The following is a 25,915-nucleotide window of genomic DNA, read 5'->3' on the forward strand; positions in this document are numbered from 1 at the left end:
CAGATTCATCCTTGCTTGATGTGGTGTTGGTGGACATATTCATTGTCCATGGAGATGCTTCTTTGGAAGATGTGGAGGTTGAGCATTGTTGATCTTATCCCTATTCACATGAGCCCCTAATGTACAGCCTTGCGGTGTGGAAATCTATCTCCATTCAGTTGCAGTCCCTTCCATGATCTCTCACTCTACATCCTCTTGTGTGATGTGGCTGCGGCTGCATTTCCTTTTGATCATTGTTGTCACTTGGAATGTAGGTTCTTTCAGTTTGATTGTAGTGGAAAACATTTTGGCCAAACCTTAACAGTGACATAATTCCATTTCGTTTACTGAATGAAAGCTGTTTTTATTCCAACATGTGGGGATTGTGCCTTTTTATTTGGTTCCGTCAAACATTTATAAAGCCCCAAAAAAAAATATTGCCAACTTTTCCTTTACCTTTTGCTGCTGAACAACTTCAACCTTTGGAATGAGAATGTGATTAATACATTCCTTTCTACTGAGAATGGAACATGATTACTTGTGAAGTACATACAGATTTTCTAACATTTGACAATCCTTATGTTGGAGAGTTACCTGTTGCATAACTTTAATGTGTTATGGATCACGCCAGACCACCCCCCCCCCCCCTCAAAACATTTCAAGAAGGTAGCCCAGACCCGAACTTTGCTCGTTGTTTTAAGCAGGTGTAAAGTGGATATTCCAGGAGGGATGCAGTTGGCCCAACTCCTCAATAATTTGAAAACCCAGTCGACTCTATCGCAAACTTCATGATTACTGCTCCAAATACTTGCAAATCCCCATAAACACCCCCTCGGCAAAATAAAAGGTAAAATCAAGCACAGGTTCTTACAGGAGAGATGTTCGAGAGAGGGAGGGTCAGTTGGATTCCCAGCTAAAACCTGAACAGCAGCTGCAAACAAAAACAGCTTGCTAAAACCAAACCAAACTAAATCCTGAACTGGGAGAACCAGCCATTCCCCTTTCATTGTACAAGGGTTTGTAAAAGAAAGACGTAAAAGCAGTTGCAAGTAGACACCCAGACCAACCAACCCAACCAGCCCGTAGCCCAACACTTCAACTCCCCCTCCCACTCCACCAAGGACATGCAGGTCCTTGGACTCCTCCATCGCCAGACCATGGCAACACGACGGTTGGAGGAAGAGCGCCTCATCTTCTGCCTGGGAACCCTCCAACCACAAGGGATGAACTCAGACCTCTCCAGTTTCCTCATTTCCCCTCCTCCCACCTTGTCTCAGTCAAATCCCTCGAACTCAGCACCGCCTTCCTAACCTGCAATCTTCTTCCTGACCTCTCCGCCCCCACCCCACTCCGGCCTATCACCCTCACCTTGACCTCCCTCCACCTATCGCATTCCCAATGCCCCTCCCCCAAGTCCCTCCTCCCTACCTTTTATCTTAGCCTGCTGGACACACTTTCCTCATTCCTGAAGAAGGGCTGATGCCCGAAACGTCGATTCTCCTGCCCCTTGGATGCTGCCTGACCTGCTGCGCTTTTCCAGCAACACATTTTCAGCTCTGATCTCCAGCATCTGCAGTCCTCACTTTCTCCTGCAAGTAGATAAACCCAGACATATCGGAGCCTCTGACTTTACAACCTCTCTGAAAAAAAATGTAGACAACATAGCCTTGTTAACGGAGCAGCATCATCACAAATGTTAAATGCAATGGTTCCTGGACTGGGTGGTTGAATTTCTGTCGGCTATAAGCAGCGGTTCATCAACAAAATCTCACTATCTGGTAACATTGTGACAGGTTCCTTTGGCTAACTTGAAATTGAGAAAATATTTGGTCTAGGTCACTGACATCACCTAGGATGCCTTTTGGGTTTATCTATTATTATACTCCCCTTAATCCCAAACACACATATTCATAACAGGTACCCCTGGAGTGTATTAAGGAGTGTATCAAACATTGAAAGTAATAGGAGAGAATGAGTGGATTTCTCACAGTTCCTTTGATTTCTTATCAATGGAATTAAGTTGTTGTGGCCGTGGAGCTTTGGAAGAACCCTAGTTTGGGTGGAAGGTTAGTTGGTCCTAGGTAGGAGCTGAAAAATGTGGAAAAGCGCAGCCGGTCAGGCAGCATCCAAGGAGCAGGAGAATCGACGTTTCAGGCATCAGCCCATCTTCAGGAATGAGGAGGGTGTGCCAAACAGGCTAAGATAAAAGGTAGGGAGGAGGGACTTGGGGGAGGGGCGTTGGGAATGCGATAGCTGGAAGGAGGTTAAGGTGAGGGTGATAGGCCGGAGAGGGGGTGGGAGGGTGGAGAAGTCGGGAAGAAGATTGCAGGTCAAAAAGGCGGTGCTGAGTCTGAGGGCTGGGACTGAGACAAGGTGGGGAGGGGGGGGGGTTGAATGAGGAAACTGGAGAAATCTGCATTCATCCCTTGTGGTTGGAGGGTTCCTAGACGGAAGATGAGGCGCTCTTCCTCCAGGCGCTGTGTTGCCATGGTCTGGCGATGGAGGAGGCCAAGGACCTGCATGTTCTTGGCGGAGTGGGAGGGGGAGATAAAGTGTTCAGCCACAGGGTGGTTGGGTTGGGCTGGTGGGTTAGGTAAGAGTTTGGCAAACCCAGAGAGAGGACTTGCTTAGTCAATTTAGCCCCCATGGGGGCAGGGAAGTGATGAAAGGAAGGAGCCCATTACAAGGAAGAAGCTCAAGGCTGGCCTTGGATTTGCTGAGGCCTCCTGCACCAGCTGAGGTATACTGGCTGACCAACAGCTAGCACTGGGGCCAGAGCTGATGGAGGTGGGGGTTCATGTGATAAAGGTAAAGTTACCACAGTCCCACAGGGCCATAGGGTGCTATGTTCATTAGAGAGAGAACTAGTGGTCAGCTTAATTCATTGGGAAATGGGGACTTCAGCTGATACAGGCACCGAATGGATGCTGTTGGTGCTACTCTGCATTGCAAGCCAACTGAGCTAACCAACCCCTCGAGTTCACATGTTGAAACCTTTCAGAATCCATCTAACAAGAATTGACACTGTTCGTCAGGAGAGGAGATTGTTGGGGGAAGGAGTGCAATGCAGGGAGGGAACTGGGGTGATGTTGTGAAATAAAATGGTGTACATTTTCCAAATGTAATCTTGTTGTATCTTGCTGTTTGCCAGGGAGCTCGTTGGAGAACAGCATTGTGCGGTGGTGCTGCATTAGTGCAGCCGAACAAAGCAAGTGCGAAGAATGGGCCCTCAACACAAAATCCAACCCATTAGTCTGCATCAGAGCGACATCCATGAGTGACTGCATAGAAATGATAAAGGTGCACAATTTCAATGCATTTTAAATGAAACATTCTTGCAAAAGTGGCAATATATGGTATTGACGCCAAGCTAAAGGATAAACTATGAAAAGGATTGACTAAAGCAATGGTTGAAGTGTCTGAGGAGGGTCTTACAGGAGGAGAAAAGGGCAGAGAGTCTTAAAGAGGCACTTCCAAAAGCCCCAACATTTGACAATATGTAGCACCAAGAGCATCCATTTGGTGCCTGTATCAGCTGAAGTCCCCATTTCCCAATGAATCAAGCTGACCACTAGTCCTCTCTCTAATGAACAGAGCACCCTATGGTCCTGTGGGACTGTGGTCAAATGGTGAGATAATAAAAGTGGAAGATGCACAGACTAATGTGGAGTTCAAGAGCTGAGGGAATGAGATTGTGATCAGCGATAACAAGGAAAGCTTTAACCCTGAGGATGAGCATTTTAGCTCCGAAGGCGTTGGAGAATCAATGTGATAAATGAAGGTTAGGAATGATGGGTGTGCTGGAGTTGTTGGTGCTTTGGGTACATGCACCACCACCAGCTCCCTAACAAAATGTCCTTCTTGCCTCCAAGCTCAGCTCCTGAATGAGCAGAAGATTCCACCCGTGGACACCAAACAAAATGGTTGTCTGAAGGTATTGGTAGCCTGTCCATGATTGGATAAGAGATGAGCATTCTGACAATGCAACAGTGTTGGAGGGGTTGGAGAGATTAGGAGATGTAGATTTGGGCATTTGTTATCATGCATGAGATAATTCCAACATAACCAAGCAATAACATTGGTCAGCACCACATAACCAAACCCCAAGTATTACAAGACCGATATAAATATACCCCAAGACAAGATGCTTCTTATCCAACCATACATCAACATATTACAGCACCTGCATTACTCTATCCCAACAAAGGACTTTACCATCCATACTTATACCCTGAACAAAGAACAGTGTGTCCATAGCTGACAAAGGACGTTACCATCCATAACTGTACCCCAACAAAAGACAAGGTACCAATAACTGTACGAGGTAAAAACAATGACTGCAGATGCTGGAAACCAGATTCTGGATTAGTGGTGCTGGAAGAACACAGCAGTTCAGGCAGCATCCAAGGAGCTTCGAAATCGATGTTTCGGGCAAAAGCCCTTCATCAGGAATAAAGGCAGTGAGCCTGAAGCGTGGAGAGATAAGCTAGAGGAGGGTGGGGGTGGGGAGAAAGTAGCATAGAGTACAATGGGTGAGTGGGGGAGGGGATGAAGGTGATAGGTCAAGGAGGAGAGGGTGGAGTGGATAGGTGGAAAGGGAGATAGGCAGGTCGGAGAAGTCTGGACAAGTCATGGGGACAGTGCTGAGCTGGAAGTTTGTAACTAGGGTGAGGTGGGGGAAGGGGAAATGAGGAAACTGTTGAAGTCCACATTGATGCCCTGGGGTTGAAGTGTTCCGAGGTGGAAGATGAGGCGTTCTTCCTCCAGGCGTCAGGTGGTGAGGGAGCGGCGGTGAAGGAGGCCCAGGACCTCCATGTCCTCGGCAGAGTGGGAGGGGGAGTTGAAATATTGGGCCATGGGGCGGTGCGGTTGATTGGTGCGGGTGTCTCGGAGATGTTCCCTAAAGCGCTCTGCTAGGAGGCGCCCAGTCTCCCCAATGTAGAGGAGACCGCATTGGGAGCAACGGATACAATAAATGATATTAGTGGATGTGCAAGTAAAACTTTGATGGATGTGGAAGGCTCCTTTAGGGCCTTGGATAGAGGTGAGGGAGGAGGTGTGGGCGCAGGTTTTACAGTTCCTGCGGTGGCAGGGGAAAGTGCCAGAATGGGAGGGTGGGTCGTAGGGGGGTGTGGACCTGACCAGGTAGTCACGGAGGGAACGGTCTTTGCGGAAGGTGGAAAGGGGTGGGGAGGGAAATATATCCCTGGTGGTGGGGTCTGTTTGGAGGTGGCAGAAATGTCGGCGGATGATTTGGTTTATGCGAAGGTTGGTAAGGTTGAATGTGAGCACCAGGGGCGTTAAGTCCTTGTTACGGTTGGAGGGGTGGGGTCTGAGGGCGGAGGTGCGGGATGTAGATGAGATGCGTTGGAGGGCATCTTTAACCACGTGGGAAGGGAAATTGCGGTCTCTAAAGAAGGAGGCCATCTGGTGTGTTCTGTGGTGGAACTGGTCCTCCTGGGAGCAGATCCGGCGGAGGCGGAGGAATTGGGAATATGGGATGGCATTTTTGCAAGAGGTAGGGTGGGAAGAGGTGAAATCCAGGTAGCTGTGGGAGTCGGTGGGTTTGTAAAAAATGTCAGTGTCAAGTCGGTCGTCATTAATGGAGATGGAGAGGTCCAGGAAGGGGAGAGAGGAGTCAGAGATGGTCCAGGTAAATTTAAGGTCAGAGTGGAATGTGTTGGTGAAGTTGATGAATTGCTCAACCTCCTTGCGGGAGCACGAGGTGGCGCCAATGCAGTCATCAATGTAGTGGAGGAAGAGGTGGGGAGTGGTGCCGGTGTAATTACGGAAGATCAACTGCTCTACGTAGCCAACAAAGAGACAGGCATAGCTGGGGCCCATACGTGTGCCCATGGCTACCCCTTTGGTCTGGAGGAAGTGGGAGGATTCCAGCAAAGGAGAGTGTACCAATAACTACCTCAACAAAGGACAGGGCTCTCCATAACTGTAGCCCAACAAAGGACAGGGTTATCGATAACTGGACCCCAACAAAGGACAGTGTTATCCATAACTGTACCCCAACAAAGGACAGTGCTGTCCATAACTGTCCCCCAAAAAAGGACAGTGTACCAATAACTGTATCCCAACAAAGAACAGTGTTGTCCATAACTGTACCCCAACAAAGGACAGCGCTATCCATAACTGTACCCCATAAAGGATAGTGTAACAATAACTGTAGCCCAACAAAAGACAGTGCTGTCCATAACTGTGACCCAACAAAGGACAGTGTTATACATAACTGTACCGCAACAATGGACAGTGTACCAATAACTGTACCCCAGCAAAGGACATTGTTTTCCATAACTGTACCACACAAATAACAGTACTATCCATAACTGTACCCCAACAAAGGACTGTGTTATCCATAACTCTACCCCTACAATGGTCAATGTACCAATAACTGTACCCTAACAAAGGACAGTGCTGTCCATAACTGTATCCCAACAAAGGACAGTGTACCAATAACTGTGCCCCAAAGAACGACAGTGCTATCCATAACTGTACCTCAACAAAGGACAGTGTTGTCCATAACTGTACTCCAACAAAGGATGGTGTTATCGATAACTGTACCGCAACAATGGACAGTGTACCAATAACTGTACCCCAGCAAAGGACATTGTTTTCCATAACTGTACCACACAAATAACAGTACTATCCATAACTGTACCCCAACAAAGGACTGTGTTATCCATAACTCTACCCCTACAATGGTCAATGTACCAATAACTGTACCCCAACAAAGGACAGTGCTGTCCATAACTGCACCCCAACAAAGGATGGTGTTATCGATAACTGTATCCCAACAAAGGACAGTGTACCAATAACTGTACCCCAAAGAACGACAGTGCTGTCCATAACTGTACCTCAACAAAGGACAGTGTTGTCCATAACTGTACCTCAACAAAGGACAGTGTTATCCATAACTGTACCCCAATAAAGGACAGGGCTCTCCATAACTGTACCCCAACAAAGGACAGTGTACCAATAACTGTACCCCAATAAAGCACTGTGCTGTCCATAACTGTGACCCAACAAAGGATGGTGTTATTGATAACTGTACCCCAACAAAGGATGGTGTTAACGATAACTGTATCCCAACAAAGGACAGTGTACCAATAACTGTACCCCAAAGAACGACAGTGCTGTCCATAACTGTCCCCCAACAAAGGACAGTGTACCAATAACTGTACCCCAACAAAGGACAGTGCTCTCCATAACTGTATCCCAACAAAGAACAGTGTTGTCCATAACTGTACCCCAACAAAGGACAGCGCTATCCATAACTGTACCCCATAAAGGATAGTGTAACAATAACTGTAGCCCAACAAAAGACAGTGCTGTCCATAACTGTGACCCAACAAAGGACAGTGTTATACATAACTGTACCGCAACAATGGACAGTGTACCAATAACTGTACCCCAGCAAAGGACATTGTTTTCCATAACTGTACCACACAAATAACAGTACTATCCATAACTGTACCCCAACAAAGGACTGTGTTATTCATAACTCTACCCCTACAATGGTCAATGTACCAATAACTGTACCCTAACAAAGGACAGTGCTGTCCATAACTGTATCCCAACAAAGGACAGTGTACCAATAACTGTGCCCCAAAGAACGACAGTGCTATCCATAACTGTACCTCAACAAAGGACAGTGTTGCCCATAACTGTACCTCAACAAGGGACAGTGTTGCCCATAACTGTACCTCAACAAAGGACAGGGTTGTCCATAACTGTACCTCAACAAAGGACAGTGTTGTCCATAACTGTACTCCAACAAAGGATGGTGTTATCGATAACTGTACCGCAACAATGGACAGTGTACCAATAACTGTACCCCAGCAAAGGACATTGTTTTCCATAACTGTACCACACAAATAACAGTGTTATCCATAACTGTACCCCAACAAAGGACTGTGTTATCCATAACTCTACCCCTACAATGGTCAATGTACCAATAACTGTACCCCAACAAAGGACAGTGCTGTCCATAACTGCACCCCAACAAAGGATGGTGTTATCGATAACTGTATCCCAACAAAGGACAGTGTACCAATAACTGTACCCCAAAGAACGACAGTGCTGTCCATAACTGTACCTCAACAGAAGACAGTGTTGTCCATAACTGTACCTCAACAAAGGACAGTGTTATCCATAACTGTACCCCAATAAAGGACAGGGCTCTCCATAACTGTACCCCAACAAAGGACAGTGTACCAATAACTGTACCCCAATAAAGCACAGTGCTGTCCATAACTGTGACCCAACAAAGGATGGTGTTATCGATAACTGTACCCCAACAAAGGATGGTGTTAACGATAACTGTATCCCAACAAAGGACAGTGTACCAATAACTGTACCCCAAAGAACGACAGTGCTGTCCATAACTGTCCCCCAACAAAGGACAGTGTACCAATAACTGTACCCCAACAAAGGACAGTGCTCTCCATAACTGTATCCCAACAAAGAACAGTGTTGTCCATAACTGTACCCCAACAAAGGACAGCGCTATCCATAACTGTACCCCATAAAGGATAGTGTAACAATAACTGTAGCCCAACAAAAGACAGTGCTGTCCATAACTGTGACCTAACAAAGGACAGTGTTATACATAACTGTACCGCAACAATGGACGGTGTACCAATAACTGTACCCCAGCAAAGGACATTGTTTTCCATAACTGTACCACACAAATAACAGTACTATCCATAACTGTACCCCAACAAAGGACTGTGTTATCCATAACTCTACCCCTACAATGGTCAATGTACCAATAACTGTACCCTAACAAAGGACAGTGCTGTCCATAACTGTATCCCAACAAAGGACAGTGTACCAATAACTGTGCCCCAAAGAACGACAGTGCTATCCATAACTGTACCTCAACAAAGGACAGTGTTGCCCATAACTGTACCTCAACAAAGGACAGGGTTGTCCATAACTGTACCTCAACAAAGGACAGTGTTGTCCATAACTGTACTCCAACAAAGGATGGTGTTATCGATAACTGTACCGCAACAATGGACAGTGTACCAATAACTGTACCCCAGCAAAGGACATTGTTTTCCATAACTGTACCACACAAATAACAGTACTATCCATAACTGTACCTCAACAAAGGACAGTGTTATCCATAACTGTACCCCAATAAAGGACAGGGCTCTCCATAACTGTACCCCAACAAAGGACAGTGTACCAATAACTGTACCCCAATAAAGCACAGTGCTGTCCATAACTGTGACCCAACAAAGGACATTGTTTTCCATAACTGTACCACACAAATAACAGTACTATCCATAACTGTACCCCAACAAAGGACTGTGTTATCCATAACTCTACCCCTACAATGGTCAATGTACCAATAACTGTACCCCAACAAAGGACAGTGCTGTCCATAACTGTATCCCAACAAAAGACAGTGTACCAATAACTGTACCCCAAAGAACGACAGTGCTGTCCATAACTGTACCTCAACAAAGGACAGCGTTGTCCATAACTGTACCTCAACAAAGGACAGTGTTATCCATAACTGTACCCCAATAAGGACAGGGCTCTCCATAACTGTACCCCAACAAAGGACAGTGTACCAATAACTGTACCCCAAAGAACGACAGTGCTGTCCATAACTGTATCCCAACAAAGGACAGCGCTATCCATAACTGTACCCCATAAGGGATAGTGTAACAATAACTGTAGCCCAACAAAAGACAGTGCTGTCCATAACTGTGACCCAACAAAGGACAGTGTTATCCATAACTGTACCGCAACAATGGACAGTGTAACAATAACTGTACCCCAGCAAAGGACATTGTTTTTCATAACTGTACCACACAAATAACAGTACTATCCATAACTGTACCCCAACAAAGGACTGTGTTATCCATAACTCTACCCCTACAATGGTCAATGTACCAATAACTGTACCCTAACAAAGGACAGTGTACCAATAACTGTGCCCCAAAGAACGACAGTGCTATCCATAACTGTACCTCAACAAAGGACAGTGTTGCCCATAACTGTACCTCAACAAAGGACAGTGTTGTCCATAACTGTACCCTAACAAAGGACAGTGCTGTCCATAACTGTACCCCAACAAAGGACAGTGTACCAATAACTGTGCCCCAAAGAACGACAGTGCTATCCATAACTGTACCTCAACAAAGGACAGTGTTGCCCATAACTGTACCTCAACAAAGGACAGTGTTGTCCATAACTGTACCCTAACAAAGGACAGTGCTGTCCATAACTGTACCTCAACAAAGGACAGTGTTGCCCATAACTGTACCTCAACAAAGGACAGTGTTATCCATAACTGTACCCCAATAAAGGACAGGGCTCTCCATAACTGTACCCCAACAAAGGACAGTGTACCAATAACTGTACCCCAATAAAGCACAGTGCTGTCCACAACAAAGGATGGTGTTATCCATAACTGTACCCCAACAAAAGACACTGCTGTCCATAACTGTACCCCAACAAAGGACAGTGTTGTCCATAACTGTACCCCAACAAAGGACAGTGTTATCCATAACTGTACCCCAACAAAAGACACTGCTGTCCATAACTGTACCCCAACAAAAGACACTGCTGTCCATAACTGTACCCCAACAAAGGACAGTGCTCTCCATAACTGTACACCAACAAAGGACAGTGTTGTCCATAACTGTACCCCAACAAAGGACAGTGCTCTCCACAACTGTATCCCAACAAAGGACAGTGTTATCCATAACTGTATCCCAACAAAGGACAGTGCTGTCCATAACTGTGCCCCAACAAAGGACGGTGTTATCGATAACTGTACCCCAACAAAGGACAGTGTACCAATAACTGTACCCCAACAAAGGACTGTGTTATCCATAACTCTACCCCTACAATGGTCAATGTACCAATAACTGTACCCTAACAAAGGACAGTGTTATCGATAACTGTACCCAAACAAAGGACAGTGCTCTCCATAACTGCACCCCAACAAAGGACAGTGTACCAATAACTCTCCCCACCCCCACCCTCCTCTAGCTTATCTCTCCATGCTTCAGGCTCACTGCCTTTATTCCTGATGAAGGGCTTTTGCCCGAAACGTCGATTTCGCTGCTCGTTGGATGCTGCCTGAACTGCTGTGCTCTTCCAGCACCACTAATCCAGTATTTGGTTTTCAGCATCTGCAGTCATTGTTTTTACCAATAACCGTACCCCAGCAAACAACAGTGCTATCCAAAACTGTACCTCAACAAAGGACAGTGTACCAATAACTGTACCCCAACAAACAACAGTGCTATCCAAAACTGTACCCCAACAAAGGACAGTGTACCAATAACTGTACCCCAACAAGGGACAGTGCTATCCATAACTGTACCCCATCAAAGGACAGTGTACCAATAACTGTACCCCAACAAACAACAGTGCTATCCATTACTGTACCCCATCAAAGGACAGTGTACCAATAACTGTACCCCAACAAAGGACTGTGCTGTCCATAAATGTACCCCAACAAAGGACAGTGCTGTCCATAACTGTACCCCATCAAGGACAGTGTACCAATAACTGTACACCAACAAAGGACAGTGCTCTCCATAACTGTACCCCAACAAAGGACAGTGCTGTCCATAACTGTACCCCAACAAAGGACTGTGCTGTCCATAACTGTACCCCAACAAAGGACAGTGTACCAATAACTGTACCCCAACAAAGGACAGTGCTCTCCATAACTGTACCCCAACAACGGGCAGTGCTGTCCATAACTGTCCCCCAACAAAGGACAGTGTTTTCTATAACTGTACCCCAATAAAGGACAGTGTACCAATAACTGTACCCCAATAAAGGACAGTGTATTAATAACGGTACCCCAACAAAGGACAGTGCTGTCCATAACTGTACCACAACAAAAGACAGTTTACCAATAACTGTACCCATCCATGGACAGTGCTGTCCATAACTGTACCCCAACAAAGGACAGTATTATCCATAACTGTACCCCAAGAAAGGACAGTGTACCAATAACTGTACCCCAACGAAGGACAGTGCTCTCCATAACTGTACCCCAACAAAGGACAGAGTTATCCATAACTGTACCCTGACAACGGACAGTGCTGTCCATAACTGTACCCCACAATGATGCAGTAGCCACAGTATTTTATCCCATAATCATCAACACCTTTAGGAGTGAATGGTTGACCTCTGGGTGGAAAATATAGCGCCCATGTGTTCTTTATGCATAGTTTCTAAATGGAATAACAGATATTACCATTCATTTACATGTAAAAGAAAATAGTCATGCGAAAACAATAAGATAGATGGAGAGAGAATTATTTGTCCCATTGTTACTCATCCATCCCAAAATAAGAAACCTTCCATTAGCTTATCCCAGAGATTTGAAGTATGTAATTCCACTCATTCAGAAATCCATTTTTATAGAGTCATAGAGACATACAGCACGGAAACAACCCTTCGGTCCAACTTGCCCATGCTGACCAAGTTTCCCAAACTAAACTAGTCCCATTTGCCTCTGTTTGGCCCATATCCCTCTAATCCTTTTGTATTCATGTCCCAATCAATATGTCTTTTCAATGTTGCAATCTATCACTTCCTCTGGCAGTTCATTCCATGTACATACAAACCAACCTCTGTGTCAAAACGTTGTCCCTCAGGACTCTTTTAAATCTTTCCCCTCTCACCTTAAACCTCCAGGGTCAGTGACCTGAAATGTTACCATCGGCACATGCTGCCTATTTGCTGAGAATTGATTTCAGAACGTTTAAAAGACATTTGGATAATTACATGAATAAGAGATGTTTGGAGGGATATGGGCCAGGCAGTGCAGGTGGGACTGTTTTAATTTGAGATGGTGCTCAGCATGGATTGGAAGGATTGAAGGGTCTGTTTCTGAGCTGTATGACTCTATGACTATATGCCTGGTATTGGCAGTCTTTTGCTTTTCCATCAGTATTCATTTCAAGAGTTGGTTGCTCTTCTTAGGAAGAGGAATCTCTCCCAAAGATAGCCTTTAACGCCAGGGCCCTACGTGAAACAATGAAGTTTCATTTCATTTTGCAGAAGGATGAGGTAGACGCAGCCTCCCTTGATGCGTCGCATGCTTACATCGCTGGGAACTGCGGCCTTGCTCCCGTGGTGACGGAATATTATGGTAAATAGTGCCGTCTGCTTGGCACCTTCTTTCATATTGCGAAGAAATGCTGGTGAATATTGTAATAATTGGTTGAAGGTGACCAGTAATGAAGCCTTGCATTGCATGTATGATCAACATTAAGTGTTATCAGTTGGGTCCGGGCACCAATTACGCATTTGTGGTCCAAGATTCCTGGAATGTGTCTTTACTTGCAGCTCCAGAGACAGGACAGAAGCATTCCAAGGGAGAGGCACCGAACAAGTAATGTAGAGTGGGAAAGCTTAGCATCCGTATGGGTTGAGTTGAGGAACCTGATGGGTATAGTGCCCAGGCTTCCTGGCAGTTGTCAGGATGTAGGGCAGAAAGTAAATCAGGAGATAGATTTGGTATATAAGGAAGGCACTATTACAATAATCATGGGGGAGCTTTCAGTGTGCTGGGAAAATCAGGTTGGTAGCAGATCCCAAGAAAAGGAATTTGTGGAATATCTATGAGATGGAACGTTTGGAGCAGCTTGTGGTAGAGCCCACTAGGGAACCCGCAATTCCCTTTTTAGTGATGTGCAATGAGACAGAGTTAATTAGGGAGCTCAAGGTGAAGGGATCCCTCAGGGACAGTAACTACAATAAGGTAGAATTCACCCCACAGTTTGAGAGGGAGAAGCTGGAATCAAATTTAACAGTATTACAGTCAAGTAAAGGTAACTACAAAGACATGAGGGAGGAGTTGGTCGAATTGACTGGAAAGAGAGTGTAGCGGGGGGGGAAGATGGTGGAGAAGCAGCGGCAGGAGTTGCTGGGGGCAATTTGGGAGGCGCAACAGGAAGTTATCCCAAGGAAGCAAAAACATACTAAGGGGAGGATGAGGCAACCATCGCTGACAAGGGAAGTCAGGGACAGCATAAAAGCAAAAGAGAACAGCATACAATGTGGTGAAGCTCAGTGGGAAGCCAGAGATTTGGGAACGAGCAGAGGACAACTCAAAGGGCAATAAGGAGGGAGAGGATGAAATATGACGCTAAGCTAACTCGTAATATAAAAGAAGATTGCAAGTGTTTTTAAGATAGCCAAACAGGTAAGGGAGAGGCAAGTGTGGACATTGGGCCACTGGAAAGTGAGGCTGGAGAAGTAGTAATGAGGAGCAAAGAGATGATGGAGGAACTGAAAAGGTCATTGACATGAGTTTTCACCGTGAAGGATACCAGCAGCATACCAGAACTTCACAAGTGAGACAGGCAGGGGGCAGAGGTGAGCATAGTGGCTGTCACTGAGGCGAAGGTGCTGGGGGAGTTGAAAGGTCTGAATATGGATAAATTACCCAAACCAGATGGACTACTCCTCAGAGTTTTGAAGGAGATTGTAGAGGAATTGGCGGTGAACTTTCAGGAGTCACTGGAGTCAGGGAGGGTGCCAGAGAACTGGAAATGTCTAATGAAATACCCCAATTTAAGAAGAGAGGGAGGCAGAAGACAGCAAACTATAGGCCAGTTAACATGCCCTCTGTTGTTGGTAAGATTTTAGAGTCTATTATTAAGGATGAGATTGTGGAGTATTTGGCAGTGTATTGTAGGGCTTCATCAAGGGGAGATCACACCCGATAAATCTGTTAGAATTCTTTGAGGGGATAATGAGCAAGTTAGACAAAGGAGAGTCAGTGGACATATTCTATTTGGATTTCCAGAAAGCATGTGACAAGGTGCCATATAGGAGGCTGCTAAATAAGATAAGAACCCATGGTATTAGGGGCTAGGTACTTGTATGGATAGAGTATTGGCTAACTGGCAGAAGGAGAGAGTAGGGAGAGAGTAAGGAGAGAGAAGGAGAGTAAGGATCTTTTTCATAATGGTAGTCGGTGACTAGTGGAGTTCTGCAGGGATCAGTGTTGGAACCACAAAGAATAAGTGGAGGGACAGGTACTATTGAGGAAGTGGAGAAGCTGCAGAAGGACATGGACAGCTTAGGAAAGTGGGCAAAGAAGTGGCAGATGGAATACGATGTGTGAGGTTATGCACTTTGATCCGAAGAACAGAGGCATTGACTATTTTGTAAATGGGGAAAGGCTTTGGAAATCTGAAACACAAAGGGAGTCCCAGTTCAGGACACTGTTAAGGTTAATATGCAGGTTCAGTGAGAAAGATAAATGCAATGTTAACATTCATTCCAATAGGGTGAGAGTACAAAAGCAGAGATGTACTACTGAGGCTATATAAGGCTTTGGTCAGACTGCAATTTGAATATTGTGAGCAGTTTTGGGCTTCATGTCCAGGGAAGGATGTGCCGGCCTTGGAGGGGGTCATTTTAAAAATCGTGGGAAATGGAGAGATTACAGAGCCAATAGGCTTTGGCAGGGAAGGAAAAGGTAACTGATGACTACTAACATCATCGTTTGCATGTCTGAAACCAGAGGCAATGATGTTAGTAATCTAACGTGGAATTCCAGAAGAGTAGAGATTATGTCGTAACTCAAGGAATGGTTAAAATGAATAGTGTGGATGAATTTAAAGGGGAACGGGACAAGTGGAATTTAAGATGGTAGACTTTGGTGAGGAATGAGAGGTCAGGATGTGATTGCAGCATTAAACGCAGCATGGATGGCCTGTGTCAAATGGTCTGTTTTTGTGCTGTATATCGAGTGTAGATTGACTATTAAAGTTGAAAATTGTGCATGCCCTGCCCACACTACCACCTCCATTAGCTGAAGGTTAATCTCAAGAGCAACATGGAGAGCAAACAAGGGAGAAGACCCTGGGGCAAAAACATGTTGTTTTTCATTCTGTTGCCTCTTTGTTAGTTGTGAATGATGGGTTAAAAAAAACTTTGACTGGGGAAGTCATGATGTCGAGGAGCTGGTGTTGGACTGGGCTGGACAAAGTTAAAAATCATAGCTACCTGATAAAGGAGCAGCGCTCCAAAAGCTGGTGTGCCCAAATAAACCTGATGGACTACAATCTGGTGTTGTGTGATTTTTAACTTTGACTGGGGGATGGCAATTGTGGGAGGGAGGTCACACGATGGATCTTTCAGGGCTGGGTTGAGGAAGGGCTTTTGCCCGAAACGTCGATTTCGCTGCTCGTTGGTTGCTGCCTGAACTGCTGTGCTCTTCCAGCACCACTAATCCAGTATCACAGCCTTAATAGCCCAGTGTGCTGAAAAACCATGCTCTGCTGCCCCAGAGAATGTCAATACCTCAATGTGGTGCCTATTTAGTGGTGGCCTTTATCATGACACCTTCGCCATTTGTGGCACAGGTCAATCAGTACATTCATGTCACGCACCACACCAATACTGTGTAAATCATGTGTGTAAATGTTGCAGTGATGTGTTCCTCAATGATAGCTTATGTACCTTCTGTGTTCCAGGGGACAAATGCCCAGAGGCCAGTGGGAAAGATGGAGAGACTCACTTTGAGGCTGAAGGTACAGTGGTCAGGAACAGTCGGGAAAAAGACGTAACATACTGTGGATTCTGGAAATCTGAAGTAGATTCAGAAAGTGCCGGAAATATTTGGCAGGTCAGGCAGCTTTTACGGAATGGAAGTTCACAGATACAATGAAGTGTCATTGGCCTGAAACGTCCCCCCAGCTGCTGCCTTCTCAGACCTGGGCAGTGCATCCAGTAATTTCTGTTTGTGTTCAATGTCTAAGGGTTTGGGTGTAATTTGAAAACCATCTGATTACAATCATGTCAACTTGGTGAGATGGGAGAAGGGGGCATTATCTGAGCCATTTTATCGCGGAGGCTGAACTGCCAGAAGCAGTTGGCCCACGAAATAGGCTTCAAATGAAACCAAGTTAATTGAGCCCACTGTGACAGAGGATTGACAGTGATGAGCGACTCCCTGTTACATGAGGGTCAGTGTGAGTGGTGGGGATTCAATCCTACTTCCTAACCAACCTACTCAGCAACACACATCTCTGGAGCAAGTGCAACTTGAACCCAGGCCTCCTGCCTCAAAGGGAGGGATATTACCTGACAGCTTCCAGGAGAACTATAGTCAAGCGCCACCTGCTGCAGAGGGTGTGTCATTCCATCTCTGAACACAGCTTCAAAAGGTGTTGCTGGAAAAGCGCAGCCGATTTCTGAAGAAGGGCTTATGCCCGAAACGTCGATTCTCCTTCTCCTTTGTTGATGCTGCCTGACCTGCTGCGCTTTTCCAGCAACACCTTTTGAAGCTCTGATCCCCAGCATCCGCAGCCCTCACTTTCTCCACCTCTGAACAGAGTTGACGCGGAAAATGTCCACTGTGGACAATGAAGAGCTTCCCATTCGTTGACTCCTATTACTCACGTGCTGCACCATCTTATACTCCTGCTACAGTCCTGCCTCCAGTCTATGCCCTTGCTGTGGTAAAGAAGGCTTCCCGAGGCGAGACCATCTTTAATTTGGCGGGAAGGCGAAGCTGCCATGGCCACTTGTACAGCCCAGCGGGTTGGCTTCTCCTCACAAAATACACCGTCCGGCCTGACCGAAACAGCACTGACATCTGCGACATCAATAAGGGTAAGAGAGACCTGGGTTAGGTGGAGATTGAAGCGTTGGATGTAACCATGGAGTATTGCCGGAATTGTCCTGGAGTGTCTCGGAATGGCTGAGTGATCTCCAGGACACTGCAGCAAGAAATTCCAGAAGAAAAGTATCAAAATTAATATTTTTAATTATACTTGTCCAGCTTTGTTCATGGAATTCATAAAACACTTTGAAGGAGTGACAGGGAAAAGGTTGGTTGATCAAAAGTCTAAAATCAGCAACAGACAGGGTTTGACTGTGGACTTCAAACAGGAAGAGCCTGCCATCAGGACCAAATGGATGAGTGTGGGAGTGGGGCTGACAGAAAGTGCTGGAAATATTTGGCAGGTCAGGCAGCTTTTATGGAATGAAAGTTAACAGATACAATGAAATGTCATTGGCCTGAAACTTTCCCCCAGCTGCTGCCTTCTCAGACCTGGGCAGTGCATCCAGTAATTTCTATTTGTGTTTAATATCTAAGGGTTTGCTTTGTTCCTGGAAGCAGTTTCCTAGTTAGCCACCTCCAGGCTCATTATCCAATTCAGGACAACAGGAGGGATGTGAGTGAAGTTGCCCTACTAAGACACTTGGCAGCACAGTGCCTAAAGGTCACCTGAGATACCTCTGGCCCATTGCCACCCGTTCCCATATCGCAATGTGAAACAGCAGGCTACCAAACTGTCTGAGTCATCACAAAGACCCTGCTGCTCACACTGAGTGATGGGGGTGAGGAGTGACACCAGAAATTTTTAGATTACATTACAGTTTGGAAACAGGACCTTTGGCCTAACAAGTCCACACCGCCCCGCCGAAGCGCAACCCACCCATCCCCCTACATTTACCCCTTACCTAACACTACAGGCAATTTAGCATGGCCAATTCACCCTAACCTACACATTTTTGGACTGTGGGAGGAAACCGGAGCACCCGGAGGAAACCCACGCAGACATGGGGAGAATGTGCAAACTCCACACAGTCAGTCGCCTGAGGCAGGAATTGAACCCGGGTCTCCAGCGCTGTGAGGCAGCAGTGCTAACCACTGTGCCACCGTGCCGCCCACAAATGTGGGCAGTGTCTGAAATTCACCTCCTTAGCCTTGGAGGTCATTCTGCACTCTGTGGCAACTGGGACTAAGATGATAGTCAGAGGTTCTTGGGACAGGTTGGGATATGGAAATCAATCTGATCATGGAACATACTCAAAGGACCAAACGGCCTATTCCTGCTCCTAATTTGTTCGATTATACAGGACAGTCCGGACCTTTATCATTGACTAGAAATTGAACTGGACTCACTGTGCAAACCCAGTTGGTACAAGAGTAGATCCAAGGGTAGCAATCCTGCAGCAGGTCACTCACCTCCTGACTCTCTAATGTCTGCCCAACCATCTACAAGGCCCAAGTCAAGGGTGTGATGGAATACTCCCCACTTGCCTGGATGGGGGCAGCTCCAATAATACTCAAGAAGCTTGACACCATCCAGGACCAAGCAGCTGTTTGATTGGCATCATATCATCAAACATCCCCTCCCTCCACCACCACTGCTCAGCAGCAAACAATCATCTTCCAAACTGGAACGACTTGGATCGAGAAGGACAAGGGGATCAGATATACATGGGAACAGGACCACCTCCAGGTTCCCCTTCAAGTCACTCACCATCCTGACTTGGAAATATATCACTGTTCCTTCACTGGGTCAAATTCCTGGAATTCCCTCCCTCAGGGCATTGTGGGTCACCCTACAGCAGGTGGACTGCAGCGGCTCAAGAAGGTAGCTCACCCCCACCTTCTCAAGGGCCACTGGAATCGGTAATAAGTGCTGGTCCAGCCAGTGATAGCCACGTCTTGTTATTGAATAAAAAGTAACAATAATGGACTTGACACAAAAGCAACCTTATCTGAACAGCTTAGTTACACATCTTAGAGCCTGAATTTCACCATAGAGGTAGGGATAGTGAGTCAGCAATTTTCCCAACATTGTAATCTTAACTTCACCCCCATCAGGCGGGCCATGGGGTTCTTTATTCCACAGATATGGCAGTGTCTTGGAGTTTGGCCTCCTTTTACATGGGTGAGGCCTAAGATGGAGATGGTGGCTTATAGAGTCATAGGGTTATACAGCAATGAAACAGACTCTATGGTCCAACTTGTCCATGCTGACCAAATTTCCTAAACTAAACTAGACTCACTTGCCTGCATTTGGCCCATACCCCTCTAAAGCTTTCCTATTCTTGTACCTATCCAAATGTTGTATCCAAATATTTAAATGTTGTAACTGTACCTGCATCTACCACTTTCTCTGGCAGTTCAACCTACAAAGGAACCACTCTCTGTGTGAAAAAGTTGCCTTTGGGTCCTTTTTAAATCTTTCTCCCATCACCTTAACGATAGTTTTGATATCCCCTGGGGAAAGGATGCTTATTATTCACCTTATCAATGGCCTTCATGATTTCATAAACCTCTATAAGGTCAGCCCTCAACCTCTTACATTTATGCCCTTCCACAATCAATTATTTATATTTCTAGAACCACAGACCCTCTACTCATAAATGTCCCTTATTATTGAAACTGGAGCAGTTCAGTAACATTCACAGTGACATATGACCAGTTCTGCACAGTGGTCCCCCTAATGCTAACCCAAAATCCTCTCCCTTATCCATACAATCCTCCCCCAACCAGCTCACCCTATATGCGTTATGAGTAGAACTCACAAATCCCATAATAAGGCTTGGTAATATTTGAAAATCTCATGAACATGTCAAAATATACGAACATAACTTGATATCCACTTTAAAATAATTATTCTACTTAGAAGCTTCTGCATCTGTAAATATTATCTGTGATAATTTTGTGTACTCACCCTGTTGGCAGTTGTTTAGAAAATACCCAAATATTCAAATTGATAGTCTCTGAACAGCTGTGTAAACAAACCCTGCTGAGCAGAATCCAATAATGCTTTTGAAGACAGCCCAAAGCTCAGAATTCTGTCAAAAATTTGAAATAGCCAAGTATTATTTTCACTTTTAAAATCATATTGTCTCAATTGACAGCATGTTGGTATCAGGAGTAATAAGCTGGGAAACATATTATTAAATGTGTCACTTACCTTTTCAATAACAGCATTGTCATAACTCACTTTAATTGATGCTGCAGTGTTTACTGATGAAGCCTAAAGTGTTCAACATTATCTTCGTCATCTTTTAGACCCTTCTGATCTTCAATCCATGGTTCTCATCTCCAGAAATCCCTACTGACCAGATGAGATTTGGAAAAGCTATTGTTCTGCCTTACTGAAAATTGCAGGTGTTCTGAAATTGGTGAATTTTGAGAATGGTGTCAACACTTCTGGGTTAGCAGTGTGGAGGTTCCTGTACTTACTGCCTTCCTTCACTGCAGAACCGAACTGGAAATTAGGGTGGGACTTTCAGATCTCGCCCAGCCATCGAGCTTACATTTTGCCCAATGCACTTTGACCCTGCGATGTGACCACAAGTACTGAACGTTGCACATTAAGTTAGCCTCTTTCTCTCCCTCTGATTTCTAGCATTTGCAAACTATTTCCGCAAAGGCTGTATGCCCGGAATGAATTTTAAAGGGAAGCTTTGTAAAGTCTGCATTGGAAGAGAGCAAGCTGGGATGAAATTATTTAATCAAAGGTGTGCAGCTAACCATGATGAATTTTACTATGGCAATTTGGGCGCCTTGCGGTAAGTGTTGGATTATTATCTGCTGAGAAGGGTTATCTGCTTAGTTTTATTCATCAGGTCAGAGGCACATTGGGATGTGCTGAAATTGTGGAAGGTATTACATAAGTGCTCGCCTTCCTTTTCTGAGTATTCATGTCATGTGAAGACACCATTCAGCACTAGGAAGTTCCAAGGCTATATCCTAATCTCAGGTGCCACATCAGTTTGTGAGTCACTTTTGGCCTCAGTGCCACATGTTAGGAAGAAAACGTCAGATAGACTTCCCCATCATTACCCCCCCCCACCACTGCCCCAACCTTAAAATGGCCATTTGGAACGTTCACATACAATCTTGGCTGGACTGGATCCCAGCTCCTGAACCCCACTGCTTTAGCTCATCCAGGACTGATTGATAGGCAAAGGCTCCAGGCACTCACAGAGTCTCAGGCCCAAAGAACTTTCACAGAGTAGAGAAACTGAGAACAAAGATGAGATGGGCTTTCACAGTGATTCTTGAGATTAAATTGAATGTTGACAGTGAGGCGAGGATGTGTAATGTACAGTGGAAGAAGACAATGGGGCATCACAAACAAACCTCAGGGAACGTTAATTGAGAAACCAACATCGAAATGGGATTCAACCTCACTCATCTGTTCTGTATTCTGCCATTCAATTAGGTCTTGCCTTTCAGTCACGTGTCCAATTTTTCTTCATGTTACTAGATTTCCTGCCGAGCAAAAACCTATCAATCTCAGCCTGGAAAACTCTGCGCCAACATCCAAGTGTCTCTCTGAGCAAGGCCTTATACAAGTGAAACAGCACTTCCTTATTTTTTTTAAACATGAGAAAGCGTATGGGGACTCTGTCACCTCCTCCAGTCCCTACACCCCCTCCCTATCTCTGTCACCTCCTCCAGTCCCGACACCCCCTCCCTATCTCTGTAACCTCCTCCAGTCCCTACACCCCCTCCCTATCTCTGTCACCTCCTCCAGTCCCTACACCCCCTCCCTATCTCTGTAACCTCCTCCAACCCCTACACCTCTTCCCTATCTCTGTAACCTCCTCCAGCCCCTACACCACCTCCCTATCTCTGTCACCCCCTCCAGCCCCTACACCAGCTCCCTAACTCTGTCACCTCCTCCAGCCACTACACCCCCTCCCTAACTCTGTCACCTCCTCCAGCCCCGACACCCCCTCCCTATCTCTGTCACCTCCGACAGCCCCTAATCCCCTCCCTATCTCTGTCACCTCCTCCAGCCCCTAACCTCCTCGCTAACTCTGTCACCTCCTGCAGCCCCGACATCCCCTCCCTAACTCTGTCACCTCCTCCAGTCTCTACACCCCCTCCCTATCTCTGTCACCTCCTCCAGCCCCTACACCCCGCGCTATCTCTGTCACCTCCTCCAGCCCCTACAACCCCTCCCTAACTCTGTCACCTCCTCCAGCCCCTACATCCCCTCCCTATCTCTGTCACCTCCTCCAGCCCCTACACCCCCTCCCTAACTCTGTCACCTCCTCCAGCCCCTACACCCCCTCCCTATCTCTGTCACTTCCTCCAGCCCCTACATCCCCTCCCTATCTCTGAAACCCCCTCCAGCCCCTACACCCCCTCCCTATCTCTGTCACCTCCTCCAGGCCCTACACCCCCTCCCTATCTCTCACCTCCTCCAGCCCCTACACCCCCTCCCTATCTCTGTAACCTCCTCCAGCCCCTACATCTCCTCCCTAACTGTGTCACCTCCTCCAGTCTCTCCACCCCTCCCTATCTCTGTAACCTCCCTCCAGCCCCTACACCCCCTCCCTATCTCTGTAACCCCCTCCAGCCCCTACACCCCTCCCTATCTCTGTCACCTCCTCCTGCCCCTACACCCCCTCCCTATCTCTGTAACCCCCTCCAGCCCCTACACCCCCTCCCTATCTCTGTAACCCCCTCCAGCCCCTACACCCCCTCCCTATCTCTGTAACCCCCTCCAGCCCCTACACCCCCTCCCTATCTCTGTCATCTCCTCCAGCCCCTAAAACCCCTCCCTATCTCTGCCACGTCCTCCAGCCCCTAAACCCCCTCCCTATCTTTGTCAATTCTTCCAGCTCCTACATCCCCTCCCTAACTGTGTCACCTCCTCCAGCCTCTACACACCTCCCTAACTCTGTCACCTCCTCCAGCCCCTACACCCCCTCCCTATCTCTGCCACCTCCTCCAGCCTCTACACCCCGCGCTATCTCTGTCACCTCCTCCAGCCCCTACAACCCCTCCCTAACTCTGTCACCTCCTCCAGCCCCGACACCCCCACCCTATCTCTGTCACCTCCTCCAGCCCCTAAACCCCCTCCCTATCTCTGCCACGTCCTCCAGCCTCTACACCCCTCCCTAACTCTGTCACCTCCTCCAGCCCCTACACCCCCTCCCTATCTCTGCCACCTCCTCCAGCCCCTAAACCCCCTCCCTATCTCTGCCACGTCCTCCAGCCCCTACACACCTCCCTAACTGTGTCACCTCCTCCAGCCCCTACACCCCCTCCCTATCTCTGCCACCTCCTCCAGCCCCGACACCCCCACCCTATCTCTGTCACCTCCTCCAGCCCCTACAACCCCTCCCTAACTCTGTCACCTCCTCCAGCCCCGACACCCCCACCCTATCTCTGTCACCTCCTCCAGCCCCTAAACCCCCTCCCTATCTCTGCCACGTCCTCCAGCCCCTACACACCTCCCTAACTGTGTCACCTCCTCCAATCTCTCCACCCCTCCCTAACTCTGTCACCTCCTCCAGCCCCTACACCCCCTCCCTAACTCTGTCACCTCCTCCAGCCCCTACACACCCTCCGTAACTCTGTCACCTCCTCCAGCCCCTACACCCCCTCCCTATCTCTGTCATCTCCTCCAGCCCCTACAACCCCTCCCTATCTCTATCACCTCCTGCAGCCCTAACACCCCCTCCCTATCTCTGTCACCTCCTCCAGCCCCTAAACCCCCTCCCTATCTCTGCCACCTCCTCCAGCCCCTACACCCCTCCCTATCTCTGTCACTTCCTCCAGCCCCTACAACCCCTCCCTATCTCTGTAACCCCCTCCAGCCCCTACACCCCCTCCCTATCTCTGTCACCTCATCCAGCCCCTACACCCCCTCCCTAGCTCTATCACCTCCTCCAGGCCCTACACCCCCTCCCTATCTCTGTAACTCCTCCAGCCCCTACACCCCCTCCCTATCTCTGTCACCTCCTCCAGCCCCTACACCGCCTCCCTACCTTTGTCACCTCCTCCAGCCCCTACACCCTTCCCTATCTCTCACCTCCTCCAGCCCCTACACCCCCTCCCTATCTCTGTAACCCCTCCAGCCCCTACACCCCCTCCCTATCTCTGTAACCTCCTCCAGCCCCTACACCCCCTCCCTAACTCTGTCACCTCCTCCAGCCCCTACACCCCCTCCCTAGCTCTGTCACCTCCTCCAGCCCCTACACCCCCTCCCTATCTCTGTAACCTCCCTCCAGCCCCTACACCCCTTCCCTAGCTCTGTCACCTCCTCCAGCCCCTACATCCCCTCCATAACTCTGTCACCTCCTCCAACCCCTACATCCCCTCCCTAGCTCTGTCACCTCCTCCAGCCCCTACACCCCCTCCCTATCTCTGTAACCTCCCTCCAGCCCCTACACCCCCTCCCTAACTCTGTCACCTCCTCCAGTCCCATAACCTACTGAAATTTGACCTTCTCAAATTCTGGCAACTGACACATTCGCCATTTTAGTTTATCGATAGGCATCCCTTCAACTGCCTGGGCTCAAAGCCTTGGAAAATACCCTCCCTACACCTCTCTGCCCCTCCTCCCCCCTTATTCCTCCTTTCAAATACTTCCGAAAGCTCACTTTTCCCAAGTTTTTAACCATCTGACGTATTATTTTCTGAAGTCGTTTCGTGCCCTCCCATCCTTTCATAATGCCCTGAGCTGTTTTGGTGCATTCCATTATGTTAAAGATATAACTTAACTTCTCGATATTTTGTCGGGGTTTAAATAATGTATGTGTATTACTGAAACCCCATAGAAAAATGATTGCTATTGATTTGTGACATGTGTGCTGCTTTTCCAGGTGTTTAGTTGGGAATCCCAGCGGGAAAAGCTTTGGAGATGTTGCCTTCCTTGAGCACCATAACGTAATGGAAAACATAGAGAGTGGGTTTGTGACATTTTGATCTGGATGGTGGGCAAAGCATGTTCTATATTCACTGTGAATTGATGAGAAATCAGTGAAGATTTGTGATCCTGTAGTCATAGTGTGACAAGACTTGATGACAGGGATTTGGGCCAAAATTAACAATATCGAACTCTGAGAAATGTCATTTTCTCTGAAGATGGATGAGAATTCTCTTTCCCAGTGCCAAATATTACAGCTTGGTATGTGCTGCCAGAAAGGGTGATGGAAGAAAGTTAAATGATAGCTTTCAAAAGAAAAAAAACTTAAAGTGTAATGGGCCAGACCGAACCCCCTTCAAATATAACAAGCAAATCGACTAAACCCGAATCTTTATTTAAAGGCGAGCATAAGGTACTGTGTTCCAGATGTAATTCAATTCGTTACACTATTCAGCTTTAAGCACTTTATTCTTACCCTGTTGTTAAAATACAAA

At 47.0% G+C, this 25,915-nt stretch overlaps 1 protein-coding gene across 1 annotated transcript in view; it reads left to right on the plus strand.

Annotated features, from left to right (window-relative positions):
* sxph (saxiphilin) overlaps positions 1–25,915 on the plus strand; it is a 101,385-nt gene that overhangs the window by 53,486 nt on the left and 21,984 nt on the right. Inside the window, exons 9-14 of the mRNA XM_072587086.1 lie at positions 3,131–3,279; positions 13,039–13,129; positions 16,470–16,526; positions 17,428–17,610; positions 21,159–21,321; positions 25,378–25,460. Coding sequence (XP_072443187.1) covers positions 3,131–3,279; positions 13,039–13,129; positions 16,470–16,526; positions 17,428–17,610; positions 21,159–21,321; positions 25,378–25,460 — 726 coding nt within the window. The remainder of the gene's footprint in view (positions 1–3,130; positions 3,280–13,038; positions 13,130–16,469; positions 16,527–17,427; positions 17,611–21,158; positions 21,322–25,377; positions 25,461–25,915) is intronic.

Source organism: Chiloscyllium punctatum, chromosome 17 (assembly GCF_047496795.1).
Source record: "Chiloscyllium punctatum isolate Juve2018m chromosome 17, sChiPun1.3, whole genome shotgun sequence".
Lineage (NCBI taxonomy): Eukaryota > Metazoa > Chordata > Chondrichthyes > Orectolobiformes > Hemiscylliidae > Chiloscyllium > Chiloscyllium punctatum.